The sequence below is a fragment of the Sciurus vulgaris genome, assembly GCF_902686455.1.
Source record: "Sciurus vulgaris genome assembly, chromosome: 16".
Classification (NCBI taxonomy): Eukaryota; Metazoa; Chordata; class Mammalia; order Rodentia; family Sciuridae; genus Sciurus; species Sciurus vulgaris.
In genome coordinates, this window is record NC_136477.1 from 35,150,931 (window position 1) to 35,169,238 (window position 18,308).

At 36.7% G+C, this 18,308-nt stretch overlaps 1 protein-coding gene across 9 annotated transcripts in view; it reads right to left on the minus strand.

The window, feature by feature from the left end:
* Positions 1–17,006, minus strand: part of RBMS3 (RNA binding motif single stranded interacting protein 3) — a gene marked incomplete at its 3' end in the record, with an annotated part of 684,132 nt that extends 667,126 nt beyond the window's left edge. For 3 of the 9 annotated variants that reach the window (XM_079114001.1, XM_079113998.1, XM_079113994.1), the window contains exon 1: positions 16,249–16,999. In XM_079114001.1, coding sequence (XP_078970127.1) covers positions 16,249–16,323 — 75 coding nt within the window. In that variant the 5' untranslated portion in view covers positions 16,324–16,999. Of the gene's footprint in view, positions 1–16,248 lie in introns of all 9 variants that reach the window. The other 6 variants (XM_079114000.1, XM_079114002.1, XM_079113995.1 and 3 more) reach the window with 5 other exon arrangements.
* Positions 17,007–18,308: the final 1,302 nt, after the last annotated feature.

Sequence of the window (18,308 nt, forward strand, 5' to 3'; positions counted from 1 at the left end):
CTGGAGACTTGTCTGGCTAAAACCTAATACCACACCCAGAGCCAGTGCTGGCCTCACCCGCAGAATTTTTAAACATGAGGTTTCACTCTAGAAAAGGAAGAAGCTGACACTCTGGGAGCTGGTTGCAAGGAAATGACACCTCTTCTCCCCTCTAATTTAGTTACTCTAGGGGACAAAGGCATCCTGGAAACTAAAATGAGGAAAATACAAGTATTGTAAAATGTAGCCATGAAAAAAAACAGACCATTTTCCAATATATTCATTTTTGATTGCAGACTGAGTTTTCTATAGTGCCAGGACAGACTTTCACTGCTTTCCAAAACAGAGCAACAATAAAAAAAAAAAATTCATGTAGGAAATATGAGAAATATTGAAAGCAAATCTCTGTATGATTTGGTCCAGCTGATTTCAGAGACGGATACTGAGAAACATAATAGAAGTGCAAAGAAAGGTTTGAATGAATAGCATTGATCTGATCCATCATAAGTTTCTGTGAGCCATTATGCTCATGTAACAAGTCAATTCCAAGCCTTTTAGCTGGCCTCTCCTTACCATTATCACTAATAACAATCTCTTTGAGTAAATGGTTCTTATTTATATTTTATCACCTTCATAATATGTTAATACATCAGCATTCTTTGCAGAACACTGAGATGCATTACTACTCATCTAAAATTGATCCTGAAGACATTTTTATCCAATAACTAAGTATTCTTGTGATGGGAGGAAATAACAGGAAGCTGAAATATAAAAGAAAAGTAAGGAAATCCTGGGGAAATGATATGAAAACAAGTTATAGAATAAGGAATTGTCCTCCCAGAACCAGAGCACACTCAGGGTCTTTTTACACAACCAAACCACTGTTTAAATTTCTATTATATTCCTTTCCCAGACTTTGTCAAGGTGTTTCTTCTTATACTGAATATATGACATATTATATATCAGTAACTTTTTAAGCATAGGCAAAGAATGGCCAAGTCTTCTGGTTCTAAAAAGAGAAATTGCTAATTTGGCTCTAGTGTGTTGAATCAAGCTCCCTACTCCCATCTCACACACATCAAAGTAAGAATCATCTTCAGAGGAACTTGGTTGGGAAAAATTCCCTGAGCTTCCAAAGAAGTATGTGCAACTCAGGCATCAGACATGGAAAGATGTGATTAAATTCAGTGAAATATGAACATATGAAGACAATTAAATGTTATTAGAAATACATGTTCTTGGGGCTGGGGAGATAGCTCAGTCAGTAGAATGCTTGCCTTGTAAGCACAAGGCCCTGGGTTCGATCCCCAGCACCCAAAAATAAAAAAGAAATACATGTTGTTGGTATGGCTTTACTTACAGGAAAAAAGAAATATAATCGGATAAAGAAATATAATCAGTACTCTTTTTAGCTTAGTTGATACTTCATGTTATTACCTGACATTGATCAAGTAGCACCAAGCAAATTCAATAGACAAGGGTTATCAAAAAAACACAAGTGGGCATATTCTCAAAATAATAGTCTAAAAATGAAAATCCCAATGTGCAAGATCTCTGGAATTTTTTTTTCCTTTAAGACACAAATATTTCTCTGGAATTTAAGTATATTAGCAAGATTTGGCTGCTTAAAATTGTTCTTGCCTGCTGCTGCACTTTGAACTTAGTATACAAGGAGGTAGACAAAGGGAATGAACCAGGAACACCTTGAAGCCCGTAGGAAATGGATGAGAATGATTTAATGTTAACATTGCTGACCCAAAGGACCAGCTTCAATCCACAAAAGAATTAAGACATTCTCTCTTCTGACAAATATGAGTGCTTCCTTCAATGGGAACACAACCAGGACATTCACCTTCTTACCAAAGGGAGCACAATGTAAACCTGATCATCCACACACAAAGAAGACAATCACACAGGGCACCAAATCTTTGGGTTAGGAAACCAAGGAGAGATGTCAATCCTTGTGTAATAAGAAACTCATCAAAATATACTTCTCCATGTTTTCAAGGAAGCCAACCCAACTAGAAGATCATTGATTCAATTTTCAGTGTTTAAATGAGTACCTTGACATATATTGTAGCATTATGCAGAGTGAGAAAATTGTCAATAAAATGCATGCCATTGATGGGTCACATTTCCACTATGTGGCACAAACACAGGAGGAACAATGACAATGACAATAAGAAACAGAAAGATCTAATGACATGGACGGAATATGCAAAATATGTCTTTGAAAAAAAGTGCTTTACCTGATCTGTATGATCCCATATATTAGAGTTCCAATTGCATATTTGCATGAACATATAGAATGTTATTAGAGGACATAGCCTAGCTACTAATATTGATTATTTCATAGAGTTCTGGGTGGTTGTGCTATCATGTATCATGAATTGTTTCCCTAGATATACAAAGTACATGTATCACTTTGCTATAGAACACTTCACTAAATTTTGAGGAATTATGAATATATGAAGTACATTTTCTACAAATCAATGCAACAAAATAATATGACAGAGGAAAAAATTGCTGACCAAACCTAAGAGACTCAGCACAACTTTGGAAATATCATGAGAAGTCCAAATCAAAATCTTCTTTTGTCCTCTTAGCCACAACAGGTTATTGTTTGTATATGTTCCTTACCAAGGAAGGATTTGCAATTTGTACCAGAATTTCTATGGACATGGCTTTGCACCAGTTTAGTTCATTCTATAGGGAAACTGTGTAAAGGTCTCCAAAATAGGAATTCTGTCACTCAAAGCTGATCTTTGAACCATTTTCAAATTTAAAAAGAAGTGGGGGTATTTGATTTAACAAAAAACCCAAAAGGTATATGGCATGCATAGTTAATAGATGACTGTGTTATTGCAGATCCTGATCTTGAATAAGCAAAACTGACAAAAGATGTGCCTAATACTCTGCCCATCTCATAGCAATTTAAGGGAAGTTTATCTTCTGAGCATCCAACTTTCTGCAAACCCATGAAAGGAAGCCACATAAAAAGGCTGATATTCTTGGCCATTGCTCAGGAATTGCCTCTCAAGTTCTCTCCAAACCACCACCACTACCATTTAGTTCTGGCCTACTTGCTTATTCCCATCCCAAAGTTCCAAATACTAGCTACATACACTGTCTTTGAAATTCACTTCTACCCCCTCTGAGTTGGCACATGTGTTGAGTTTCTTGCCAGCATCTTGGAATGCAGAACTATCATGGTTTCCTTCTTTCCTTTCTTTCTTTTTACTATTACAGTTTCTGGCTTAGTTCACCTACTACTATAAGCGTGTGTTCTGTTCCATTAGTTAAGAATGTAACCTAACTCCAGCCAAGAGCCCTGAGGTATCTGCCCCAGTGACCCACATATTTCAGGGGATAAAGTAGGGTGGCAGAGATCACATCAATCCAGATAGTCAAAGAGAGATATTTTTAAAAGACTCATTTCTGGCACACAGAATGCATTCTGACATGTACATCATGGAAGTGAACATGATATAAAGCAGCTCTAGTTTTCAAAACCATTGCCTTTCAAGTAGACTAACATATGAAATGCACAGGACAAGACAGATCAATTCGTTCTTAAAAAACTTTTGCTATGACCTCAGTCAGTATCAGACACTGTACTAGATTCTGCTGGGGAATTTCAAGATGGAAATGCTGTGATTCTACTCCACAAATTGTTCACAGAATATATATATATATATATATGTAGTCATATTTATACATAGTTATAAATATTTATATGTATTCATATATGCTTTTATGTATTGATATGTGTTTTTATTTATATGCATTTATATATAGTCATATGTATATTTAGTTAATTCTGTAGGGAAACTGTGTAGTACTCTCCTTCCAAGAAACGGGATTGAGAACAGACATGTTCAAAAAGCCAAAAATAAGTTTACAACCAAGCCAAAAAAAAGGGCGGGGGGGTGGGGTGGAGAAAGACAAAACCCAATCTCCCAATCTTACTATGCCTTGGAAAGGAATGTAAAATATACAAGCAATAATGAAAAATGCAAAGACAAGAAGAGAGTGAAGTTTGAGAGAACAAGAAGTAAACAGAAGTTTAAGACCAGAGGGCAGGTCAGGGTGCAGGGGAGAAAAACTCATAGTGGAAAAGGTGGAAATAGGAGAAATGGGAGTAAGTAGGAAAGGGGGATGGGAGTAGAAGCTATAATATATCCTGACAAGGCAGGGAGACATATAAAATAAAATGTAAAAGCAAGGTCACATGAGGCAGCCGTGCTGCCTAGAATAAAGATAGAGAAGCAGTACCAAATGGCAGAAAGGATGAACCATGAAAAATAATAATAGCTAGCCTTCCTTGGGCCATACTTGAAGTCTAGACATCTCAACAGTCACCATCCTCTAACAAAAGCTTGTGCTGAGAGCCCAGAGCAAGCAAGCAGCATCACACACGCCTTCTCTATTGACTTGCTCTTTGGGTTCCCAAGCGCATTAACAGTCTTCGAATATCATTGTTGTATGAAAAATGGTGGAATGAGACAGACATCATTGCCCTGTGTACATGTATGATCACACGAATGGTATGAATCTGCATTGTGTACAACCATAGAAATGAAATTATGTACCCCATTTGTGTACAATGAATCAAAATGCAGTCTGTAAAAAGTTAAAGCTAAATAAAAAAAAAAAAAAAAACAAAAAATAAAAAAAATGGAAAAAAATAAAGATAAGCTGCTGAATGATGTGTGTCTATTACATCAAAAAATATATATATCATTGTTGCCTGGTTAGCAATGTCCTCTGTGTGATTCTCCTGTCTATACATCTTTGCTGGTTTTATAACTAACGTGATTGGTTCTTCTACCATGAAACCAGATCCCTCAGCGGTGAACAGAACAACGACAGTGCTCAAAAATATGGTTTTGAAACTATCAGACAACATAAATGTCTTGTATACAGAAATTCTAAAAATACCTGATAAAACTTGATTCCACAGCCTTTTTCTGAAAAGCACTCTTCTTTCCAATCAAAAGCCCCTAGAAGGCTTTTATACAGTTCCTCCCTGAGAACTGGTGATGAGTTGGTCAAAACAACAAAAGCAAACGCTGGGCCTTACTAAGCTCTGTTACCTGTAGTAAACCAAAGCACGGCATTAGCATTAGCATTCTTTTTCTACAGGACACCAAAGGTCTCAGCTACATGACTCCTGCACACTAAGTTTTATACTCTCATTAAATTTTTCCTAAAAATGGTTCCTCTGTTAGCAAAAGATCTTTTCTTTGCCAGACAGCTCTTATTTTTTGCTCTTGGAAAGGGAAACAAGTCATCCACTTCCAGAAACTTTCAAAAATTTATTAAAACCTGGTATTTTAGTCTTCCTCGTTTCAGTTCCTTCTTCTTGTATCTATCTGGTTCCTCCTCATAAATCACTGGTTAAATTAAAGTTGTAGACCTGTCATCTTTTCATTATTTTTTAACATTATTGACAACCTCACTACTAAATGCTTTGGGGATCGTTAGACTCTCTACAGTATAAACAACTATTATGAAATGATTTGGGAAAAATTAGAATCCATCAATCAACAAAATTTCTAAAAGATGCTACCAAGAATAATAGCAGAAAGAAAGCAGATAACTAACTTGTAATACGCTATCAATAGAATTAGATTATGGGAAGATACTACTCTTTTGACAAAGTGAAAAGTATTAGTATTATTTTGGTAAAATTCACCTTTCTGAAAAAAATTTTAAAATATTCACCTTTTGGTGCTACCAACCAGCAGCAATTGAATTAATTAGAACTGAGAAGAGCAGTTATGTGACTCCTTAAGTCCACTTCACCCCTCTATATTTCTATGTGACCGTTTAGCCTCAGAGAAAATAAGAAACATTAAAATAACCCTGCAGATTTTCAGAAATGTGTGTGTGTGTGTGTGTGTGTGTGTGTGTGTGTGTGTGTGTGCACAAGAGAGATTAAAGAATTAATTTACTGAAACTATTGACACAATTCAGCAGAATCTGCCTAGAGAGCTGGGAAGAAAAGTTTGAGTGACTAGGTAGAGAAATATAACCTGGGGTGATTATGAGAGTTTTTTTCCTTTGGGATTAGGGCAGAGAGTGAATTTACAGTTATGTGCCAGTTTTAATACCTGTAAAAATCCCACCATCACCATCATACTTTGGGACAGAAGGACTATTGCCACAGCAAAAGTGTTGTGCTATTGATTTGCCTCCTGCCTGTCCCCCTAAGCTGGGAGCTCAGGGAAACACCTATTACATGTAAACTCTGTCTCTATTAAATAATTCCACCAATTATGCAATAAAATATTTTGCAAACCTGGCACCCGACCTGGAAATTCTAGTTGCTCTCACTGACAAAATCCAATCCAATGTGTCTGCTTTTGAGATATTTTAGCCCAAGAATGTCAATGACATTCTCCAATATGTTGTGCAGTTTTATCATGTGCCTCTCCCCCGAAATTTGGGAATACTAAAAAAAAAAAAAAAAAAGAGAGAGAGATGTCTTAACAGTCAAAAGGCCACAACAGTGAGATGCATAGCCAGTTTTTAAGATGCTCTGAATATTTTAGGCACCCCCAAGAAACTCACACAATGAAAACAAATGCTTTTTTTCTCTAAACTAAAACTATAAAACAAAAATTAATGAACACTTTTGTGATTATCTATAAAATTATACATTGTGAATTTTATTGTATTTATTGTTTCACTTAGTTCTTTGATAATATCTTTGAACCTCAAAAAGATTTGTAGGATAGATTTTTTTTTCTCACTTTGCAAAAACACCCACATATGTAAGATGATAACCCCAAATTCACAGGAACACATACATTAAATGAATTTTCTTGTACTCAGAGAATTTCAAGAACAAAATTACAAAAGATTTTTTAGTATTTTATTGCAAACAAATTAAATTTGATGTGAAATGTTAGTGCAATTTAATGTGTTTGCTTGTATGTGGTATTGGAGTCTCCAAAAATGTCCAGAAAATAGGTTTTAAAATGATCCTGAACTTCTACCTTTGTTAAAGGATGTCATAAAACTTGGAGAAAAATACTCACATGTTCATTGATCTATTCCCTCTTTTTCTCATGTGTTTGTAAACAAACCAAAACATGACAAGCTTAAAGCAAAAGTCTTCCATTGCTTACAAGCCAAGTTGTTCTAAACATGTGAAAAATGAAGTCTAAACCAGTGGTAAAATTTGGGAGTTAAATGTAGGAAAGAATAGCAGAATTTTATTCTTTTACAATTCCCTACCTGTCTTAGATTTAAAACGCAGTATTCTTATTTCTGAAGGCACAGTATGAACTGGGGTGTCTGGAACTGGACAAGAGATTTAGGGGCTAAAAGCTGAGACCTATGCCTGTATTGTCAAAGTCTAGCAGCAAATCAAAGAAAACACAACAGGGTTTCCTCATCTCTCAAGATGAAACAAAACATCCTAGTTATATTGTACCATTGGTTTGTTATCCCAGAAAACAATCTCTAAAATTTTAAAAGTATGTGGAGATGAACTCTTCATAAATGATGTCACCAAAATCATCCCAGGCCTCATATCCATTTCAAGTAATTGAGACTATTGGTAATGAAAAGGAATGTCTGCTTAAAATTAAGATCCTCTTAGTTTTAAATTTTATACATGGTGCCAACATCCAGTTTGTATGATTGATAAACTTTAAAAGGGATAAACCTGGGAATTTCTAAACATGATAACAGCTTCAAAAATGATTCCCCTACTTAAGGAAAGCTTTCAAAATATCACAACCAGTTCTACAAATCGGGTAGCATCCATTTTCCACTTTCCTTTTCAATGAACTGTCGTCAATCAGCAACAAATGATTTAAAGAAACAATAGTACACAAGATAAAAAGCAATAAGACTTCTCAAACTCCTCACTAAAGTCTATACTGTTCGTATACAGCTTGAACACCATTGACAAAAATGGGATAACAGTCATCATCCGCCCATCGCATCCTGAGTGCAATTCCAAGTTCTCGGGAGTTCATGGGAAAGGTAACTCTAAAATATATTAAAAATCAGCTCCAAAAGCTATTACCACTAATATTTAGAACATTTTTAGATTTACATTTCTCCTACTATACCTTACTTTCCACCCAACAGGAATGGACACTATCATGGTTAATTTGTGAGTATGTCCAGTCTAGTGTATTTGTTTAGTCTTCATAAAACAAAATCTGAGATTTCATTTACTTTCTTTTTTTCCTTGAGACTTTGATATATTTCCTTTAAGCCTTTTTACACACAAACACATACACACACACATATATATACATACACATATTTCATGGTTGCTGATTGTAGTTTTTAGAGATTTTTTATTCATGCATTATACTTATAGATAATAGTGGGGTTCATTTTGACACATTCATAAATGTATATAATATAGTCTGCTACACTTTTATCACAGTCCTTCCCTTTCTCCTCCTATATCATCCCTTCCCTGATCCCCTTCCTCTACTCCATTAGTCTTCCTTCTGTTTATTTTTTTAATTGATGTATTATAGTTATATATAAAAGTGGAATGCACTTTGATATATATTCATACGTGCACATAGCATAATTTGGTCAACTTCATTCCCAATTCTTCCTCTTTCCCTCCTCTCCCCTCCGCCACCTCGCTTTGTATTTCTTATGCTTTTAGAACTTTGGGAACATAATTACTTTTTTTAACCCTTTGATGTAGTATAAACATTTCTCCATCGTATGTGGTAAAGGATTAGTCTCCAGCAAGTAAAAATGGCTTTTTAACACATCTGGGGAACTTCTAAACTTTTCTGTTTAAAACTGACAGAATAGCTCCCTTAGAGCTGGGTCTGCAATAAAGTAGATAAGAATGTGCAATGGAGCTTCAGCAATGACAGCATGGCTATAACAGCCCCTCTCTGAACACTCAGCAACACTATACCTCCAGTAGCAGTGTTTTTGTAATATGTTGTCAGGGCTGGGAGTTCATTGCACCCATTTTACAGGAGAACAAACAAACACACCAATTCATATGAATAGAAACAATTTCCTTTGAGGATTACATTCCCCATCTCATGCTCCAAATGTATACAAAATGATGGCAAGCAAAATAGGCATGCATGCACTAAATTAGTTGAAAATAATATAGGATTTTCAAAGCTGCAATAATAAACTATTAAAAATTGGATATTAGTTGACATTTACTTCTATTCATTTGGTTTATGGGTAATTTGGAGGGGGGAGAAGGGTATATAGTGAGAAAAAGAAGAAAAGATTATTTCATTCATATGTCCTTGAGATGTTATCATTTTCCTCCTGTCATATATATAGTATATATATTACTATGTATAGTAACTATAATACAGATAGTAACTATAGTATTTTGTACTTACATTTTAAAGACTGATATTCAGAGATTTGTAGGTGTTGCAAACTCCAGTTAAAATAAAATTTTGTTTATCTATTATTTCTATATTTACACTGATTCCTGTGCTCATTCCTGATAGCAGAGTTGTCAGTATTTTAGCATGCAGGCCTAGTTTCCTTCTAGTTCATCTGGTTTAGCCAAAGTTAGACATAACTAAGAGGTCTTCTTCCACCAATAGAAAGAAGTTAAATGAGAAAAAGGGAAGCACCACACTGTCACTAGTAAGCCTTTAGAGGAACCCTAATTTTACCCACTCATAGGAGAAAACTGTTCACCACCATAACAAAGCCTGAAATGATAATGATTAAATGATGCCTGTCATTTTGTCCCACCCCTGGGAACTGCTCTCCACCCACTCCCAAGTGATGGATGCGTTTCTCTCAGTGTACTGGATGTAGACACTGCAAAGGATACTGACAGTTAAATTTGTCAAAATCACTAGAGAGTTGGCAAAGCAATATTGAATCTGCTCTGTAAAAAGCATTGAGGAACCAAACAAAAACTCAGAAATGGCACAAACCCAGGCAACCTCTCAATACTACTAGGGTACCAAAGAAGGCTCACTCCTGTCAATCAAGAGTTACAAAAATGTCAAATCTAGAAGTGGTCTTAGTGAATGAACACAACCCAGAAACCAGTGCACTGATGCAGAAGACAGAGAATGTCCCCAAGAAAAATAAAATCCATGTCCTAATGTTTATTATCCAAACTCTTGAATTTGATGCTAGAGATTGATGTTCTGAATTATCAAACTTAATTCATGTAAATGATTCCATATGGTATTTATTTCCTAATCAATAAGCCTACATAGAAAAGTTTTTAAAAAGTTAAACGTGCACAAATCTTCTGCCAGTATCAACTTGCAAGCAAATAAAATTAAAGACAAAACATGATTCAATTCACCTCTGACCAGCATTCTTTTTTTGTTCTTTTTTAGTGTCTGAAATCTGAAAACCAATAGCCAATTTGATAAGCTTTCTCTGCAAAACTAGAGATTATAGTTTTCATGAATGAATACTATTTCAAAAATACTGCACAGCAAACATATAAAGCAGAAACTTCTTTACTGTAATGTCTCTGCTACAGAAATAGAGGCCCAAGTCACATGTCCTTGTGTAACTTTGTAATTATATACATATATAGTAATAACAGTATTATATATATGTAATTCTTTATATATGTGTGTGTATGTGTGTGTGTATATATATATGTGTGTATATATATATATATATTTAGTTGTAGATGGACACAGTACTTTTTTTTAATTTATGTATTTTTATGTGGTGCTGATGATTGAACCCAGTACCTCACACATGCTAGGCAAGTGCTCTGCCACCAAGCCACAACCCCAGCCCTATACTTCTTAACATTGTCAATGACAGTGCCATCATACAAAATTGAATAATGTAGTTTCAAATTTCTTTAAAAGAACTACACTCTTGCTTATTTTGCTGTCTCTAAGTTGCTGAAGCTTATTATCTACCCCTGTTTTCTTTAGGAATATATGGTCTCAAGATGGCCTTACGGTAGCACCACAGATTAACACAGCAAACACGAGAAAGAGGCATATTTATAATTTCAAAACACAAATGAGAAGTTCACTTTTACTTTTTGAATATATGCTCAATAAGAGTAATTTTGACTTTTGTATTTGCACTGGTTTCAGTCCCATTTGGTACCTATGTGTTTTCTAATTAAATGGTATTATTCACTCCATTTTTAAAAAAAATTGGCATCTGTTTCCATTTTCAGAAAGTATATATTTTAAGCACATCCAAAATAGTTCAACATTTTCCCACTACTGCAAAAAATAGCAACACATATCCTCAATACACGTATTACCACACATGAATACATTGCTCTTGGTCTCCCTTCAGCTCCATCTGCACTCTTGCTGTGCAGCAGCTATAGCATAAAAATCGTCTATTCTCACATGCTTTTGATATTACACTATTTAATCACATACAGCTGTGGCTTATGAGACTGTTACAAAACAATTTTAATGTAGTACTTGAAGCCAATTGTGAATAAACATCAACCATTTACTCTGAATAAAAAGTTTGACACTAAAATAGTTTTATTTTAAAAGACCGGTTTTCTTAGAATTTGGCATGTTCATAATGGTGAGTGAGTCCTCTTTCTGCCAAAAAGACTGATAATGTCAAAAAAGATTGTGTAAAATCACATTAGTGCAAAAACGAAGCTCTCCAGAAATCCTGAAGCCAGAGAAACCTGGAATGAACTTAATGCCTCCCTCCTGTTTTTTATCCCTCCCTACACAAGCCTCTGCTCCCAGCCTTCGAAGAGATTTTATTTCTTCATGGACATAAACTTGTATTACATAATTCTATTGGTTTTTATTTCAAAATTGAGAGAAATTAAACGGAGAATGCTGTAGAAAGATGCTGTTGAAAGAAATATATGTAGTGTTTCCTTTGACTTTGAATTTATTCTACCAAAAAAAAAAAAAAGAACTTTTTATATTTCTAAGCCCTTTATGTAAGGCACCAAATTTCATTTTGTGAAAATAATGACTGTGTTACCAAAAATATAGCAAAATGTGCCCCAGAACTGCTTCCAGTCCCACTAATAGTAAAGATAAGGAAGAATAAAAAAGAAAAACTGAAAAGGAAGAGGGGTCCCTTGTTTCTATTTTTCTCTTATTTAAAACCAATTCAAATTCTATACATTGTAAAATGAGACAAACAGGATCTATCATAGTTTCATGCTATCGTATTGCCACCCTGAAGCAAAAGAAAATATTTGGAGTTGTACCTAAATATTCAATTGCTGGAAGACTTCAGAAAACCAGTTTTGTACGTTTCAGGCTTTCAAAGGAAAACAGAACTTGGGAGTTTTCAAGGCTGTTTTAAAACAACTGGCATGTCCCCAACTCTGGCTATCAATGCAAATCTGAGGCAGGAAGTAGTAAGGAAATTCTAAACCCATTCCCTCCCTCTGCATGGTTTTGTACATTTCCATGTGTAAGGAGTGTGTTGCACGGTTGTTTTGTTTTGCTTTAGGAGGCTGTGCACACTCACATCTTGAAGTATATCCTTTACCCAACAGCAGCCCCTCTTTCTTTGCCTGCTCCTTCCTCCTTGTGTTTTCAAGTGTTTGCTTTTTGGAAGGCACAATTGGTTGGACTGTAGCTAGACTTTTACAGACCGGCGGGGATCCAGGCTGCAGATGGTGAAACTTCAGTCTGAAATCAGTGTGCAGTTGATGGATTGCTCCTTCCACCTGACCCCTTCCTCACACAAGACTCCAAACATAATCTGAATACCACCAGCCAGAAAAACCATGTGAGGGTCCCCAAGTCTGAACCCCTTCCTTCAAGACCTTCTGGGGAACCAGATGGCCAGAGAAGGGAATATAGGACTGATGTAAGACTGGAATGATTAGGAACTCCGCACTGGATTGGTGGAACATGGTGAGCTGGTAAAGGTGTGGAAAAGGAAGAAAGGAGAATCTTGCTGGGTGTACTTGAGTGCCTTACGAAGTTTTGTAAAGATAAGTAAAGTTTTCCAAATGTCACATGTGAGAGAAATACCTATTTCTCAATGGCACAATATCAATTCACCAGGTTATGACCACTGTATTTTTAAAGTACAGTCATGTCTCATGTTAAATATTATAAGCCGTCACTAAGATTTCCTCATTATTTCTTAATCAAAAGCAGTGTTCCTTCTTGAAATTCCTTTTCCTAGGGGGAGTAGGAAAAACATTAGTCAAAAAGAAAATCAACAAAATCTTTTCAGCTAAGAGGTGTGGAAGAATAAGCATGTATAGCAACGTGTCTGTGAACTACAGCTACAAGTCAAGTGCTGGGTTTTCATGTTATTTAATTTACATGAAGATCGTTCTAATATAAAACATTTTAAGCATTGGAAAATTATCCAAAGGGACAAAACATAAATATATCTATTCTTTAAAGCCAAGTCAAAAGATTGGTTTTAATGTCATGGGAAATGGGAGCAGAGATGGCAAGGAAGTATCACATTTCCTAAAACTTTCATGTATATTTTAAGGAATGGAAAAAATTTGCCTTTTTTAAAAAAATGCCATTTTCGTTTTGTTTTGCCATAAGAAAACAGCAACTGTATCTAAAATTACACTCTTTAAACAGAAAGAGAAAGTTCAGTTATTTGCATTTCCTGAATAATTCTAACAATAGACATTTTAGTTCCTTAAAATAAAGATTCCCACCCATACACACCAAAAACCAAACAAAAAAAAAAAAAATCAAACTCAAAACAAAACAAACAAACAACAACAAAACCCCAAAGGTCAGCAAATATCTCTCATGGATCGGGAGGAAAAGAACACCTGAATGTAGAGAACACTTCAAGGAGTGGTATCACCAAATATGATTTTTATCAACTATAGAATTCTATCAACCATGAATATTATTTATATATTAGCATTATTTTAAATACCTATGATTTTAAATTTGAATTGTAATCACAAACCAAAGGTAGAATAGTGGATTTCATGGATTACATCCAGATTTACCAGATAAATAAAAGCGATGTGTATTTTCTTTAAAATTATTATATTTAGAGATAGAAAAGTAGAAGGGGCAAAAAGTGTTATGGAAATAACCCAGTTGTTTCCCTCTTAAATGGGGCAAGATAATGCTTCATTGTGTAGGATTAACCCTGTCAGAAAGTCCCCACATGTTAAAATACAATTGCACACTGCCACTTCCTCCCAGTCCTCCTGAATCCCAAGATTCAAAACAGGGCAAGTTTCACATCTTCAGTTTTCAGGAACATTAATAATGTCTGTCATTCCAGAGGCACCATAACAATATCCAACAACTTCCCAGCACTGCTGAAATTTTACAACATAATAATCAATATGAACTACACTGATACCCAAGGTAACTGATCTTATAGTCCCTACCACCCTGATCTGATTACCTGAATATCAGCTTAGGATGCCTAATGGATCTAACTTCTTTAAAAATGTTCCAGAAGTTGATGCCTTTGGTTAGCTTGGAAGTAACAAGATCCAGATGCTGCCTGTCTACACAACACGGAACTACGTAGGACCCCAAAACAAATTTTTTAAAACTCTATAGTTTCCAGACTCTCTTCTTTTCCCCCATTTCATTCTCTTCCTTTACCCCTAACACAAACACACACACTCACTAAACACACACACACACACTCTATATATATACCAGTGTAGCTCATCCAATACCCTGTATCTCTGATAAAATGTGTACAGCATTTATTATTTCATACTAATAATAGGTTAAATCTCATGCAGAAAAACAATCATGTCATTTATTTCAACCTAAATTTTCTCTTCTGGATATACACTATCATAGAAAAGAAGGACCCAAACAAAGCATGATTTTTGAAACATTTGGAAAAATTTAGCCAAGTGAGTAAACGGGATGGAATGTTCAATATTTTTCAGGGAACCCTTGAGCTTATTGTTTTTTGTTTCTTTGGGGGATGAAAAATGACCGTGAATTTCCCCTTTTTAACTTGTCCTTGCTTGGCCATCTCCTTGAGGATTGGCAGGCGGCATTCTGTACTCAATCCCCCAAAGAGTTAAAACTCAAGGCACTGAACAGGAGGGCTGGTCTATTTAAGCAGCAGCAGCACAAACTAAATGCTCACAAAGGCAAAAAGCAATGCCAGTCGACCTTGGAGGGGCAAGGTGGATCACAGAGCAAGTGGGAGAAAAAAAAAAAAAAAGCTAGCAATGATCCTTAATATAATACTGAAAGTCTGCTGCCTGGTCTGCTTTACAAATGGACATTGTTTGATGAGACAGAAGAAATGAGAGATAACTACAGCATGAATTACCAAAGCCTAACCACAGCAGTGAGTGCTGGCTGCCCACACCACTTGGGCACACCTTCTTCACTCGGCATATTTGTTTATTAAGAAGATGGTGAGGTCTGGCTCATGCAGCTCCAAATAATACCATCCGTGCACTCAAGGTGGTTGACTCCAGTAACACCCCCGCCTTCCACCATCAAGTCCAATTTAATTGACAAATTGGAGCAGTGATTTCACACCTGAGAGTCTGTCATGTCTTAACTGCAGGACAAAGTTCAGGGTTGGCACTGCCCACTGCTTAGTTACATGGGCCCCTAATGATCATTTAAGCACATGCACACAAAGCCTAAAGTATTTAACCGATTCAAGTCCAATTATTAGCAGTTACATTCCATGCCTTTGCAAGACCCAGGCCTCCTGACGGTGACTAACAGAGAAAAACAGAGCGTCCCAAACGGAAGACCATCATTGGAAAGCTAATTCAGCCTCTAGCATCCTGGTCACCCTCAGTATAAAATAAAGTATGCAGGCGACTAAAAAATATAAAGACACCCAAACAAACTCAAAGAGACTTCGGTAGGCACCCCATGCCTTCCCACATCCTTCTTTCATTCCATACTCAACGATTAAAAGTTTGTGTCTCCCCCACCCTGGTGTGTCCTATCCAGTGGGAAAAACCCGTTGAGAGCCACAAACAAAGACCAGTTCACAGAAAAGTCCCTGAAATTATATTTCTGTGCCTGATAATCACTGTTGTGATCTCCTTTCTAAAATCCCTGCCCATCTGCAAAGGACTTCAACAGATACAGGGAACATTATGCTGCCAAATAACAAAGGAACTCGAGTGAAACTATTATCACTCCTTAAACAGAAAGCTACAATTCCGGGTTTGCTGCTTTCTTCTATTTTCCTCTGCCTCATTAACTCCATTGGTATGTTACCAATTTCAAAGAAGCAGGAAGAGGTGATAGGGGTGAGGGTTAAATAGTAATTCGCATGCCTGTCTGCTTCCCATCCCGAGTGCAGAGCGATACCACGCTGATTACCAGACCGTGGCTCGAGCCATACCTTGGTTTGGAGATAATGAGGATAGTAGTAAGTGTACTGGGGGTACATTTGTGGCTGATCCAGGCGTTTGCCCATGTAGCTGGAATCTTTATCTCCGAGGCAGGGAACTGGATGACAGGGTATAGTGCCCCAGGCCGAGCTTCCTCTTAAACCACTATTCCTGACAGTCCGATGACTGATGAGGCTTCAGAGACTCCACCACTTGCTAGTTCCAACACGGCAAGAATATAAAAACAAAACAAAAGAAAAGAAAAACACACACACCAAAAAAAAAAAAAAAAAAAAAAAAAAAAAAAAGGTTGGGGAGTGAGATCTGCAGGAAAAAAAAAAAAAAAAAAAACCCCCGGACAGCCTCTTCAGATCTCGACTGGTTTCTCCCAGCTGCCGGGGTCCACTCGGGATGAGGCAGTTTGTTCTCTAAGCAGGCTGTCTGTAGTGATGTCAATTGCCAGCGTTTGTAAAAGGGGGAAAAAAAAAAAATCAAAGTCCTTTTAGCACAACTCCGAATCCTTGCAGATCAGCTTCCTGTCTCCTGTTTGTCTCATTCCCCACCTTAAAGAAAAAGAAAAAAAAAAAAATAAAGAGAGAAAGAGAAAGAAAGAAGGGAAAGAAAAAGGAAAAGAAAAAGAAAGAAAAAGAAAAAGGAAAAAGAAAAAAAAAAAAAAAGAAAACCTTGCACAGCTTAGTTGCTGCTGTCTCCCTCCCAGAGTGACATGGTGTTCGGGGCTTGTCCTGTCCTTTCATTCACTTCCCCTCCTTCCAGCCAGTGGGTGGAACCGAGAGAGCCTCTCCAGGGAGCAGCGTACGCAGTCCAGAAGGCTGCAGTATTTCCTCCAAGAAAAAAAAAAAAAAAAAAAAAAAGGCTGCTTCAACCCCTGCTGCCAGCAAAGTTGCGATTCCCTCTGCTGGCTATCTGGAATAGCAGAGCAGTTTTTGCAGCAGAGCAGCTGCTGCTGGAACTGAACCTGAAGAACTCAAATGCAGGCGGTGGATTATTTCTTATCCCTCCCTCCATCTACCCCACACAAGAGCTGACTTCTTTTCTTTTCCTGCCAAGTTCTGAGGTAAGCCACACTGCTGAACAAAACACAGAAGACCACGGGATGGGAGATGAGGGAGGAAGGAGAAAGGAAAAACAATAGCAATAATAATAATGCTGAAGACAGAGGTCCTAACCTTACTAGATAAATGGAAATCAAGTGTGTTTGGAGCGCTTTCAAAATCTGTCTACACACGGGAAGCCAGATAAATCCAAGACCTAGGCGAGAAACTCATCTTTCACTTTCTGAAGACATGGAGGATGCTACGCATGGAGGAAATTTTAGGGTCTACTCCAGGGTGGTTATTAACAAGCCACACATTGCAAGAGTAGACGGATCACCTTATTATATCAGAAATAATAATTCTTATGCTTATATTCATTGTTTTTAAGATAAAAGGAAGTAACCTCCTAAGTTTATCAGCTTCTTAATAAATAAAATCAGGGTTTCTCCCATTACCTCTCGCTTTATGATGTTCTTGATTCGGGGATGCTTTAATCGTTTTACTGATATCATCACAAGAAAAAAAGGAACAAAAATCATAATTACTTGGCAGAGTTTTTCCCCACCAATAATAATGTTCTGACATGTCTATCAGCTGCTACATTATAATACAAATTGTTTCAGAGAAAATATATTTCCTTAAAGGGTCCCTTTTCAAGGCAGTGGCGAGGCTAAAATTAGATGTGCCAGCTGTGTTTTGCTGGGAGTGCTCACGCATGCCCGAAGCGTGGGCAGACCAATACTCTGCCTCTCTACTTTGTCAAGTTGGCTCAGTTCTCCAGAGTGCAGAGTCAACTTTTCAGATAAAAGGTTCCTGGTACAAATCCAGCTTCCTGGCCAAGAACACAGAATTGGGGCACCATGCACACATGGTTTCCGTCCATGTACAAGTCCTACCACCCCGGAAGCAGCTGGCTTCCACTCAGGGAAACTGGTTTCTGGAAGCTGCATGAGAGCCTGTGTGTTCCTTGGAAAAAGATGAGGATAGTGGGTAAATAATTTTTTTTTTTTTTTTTT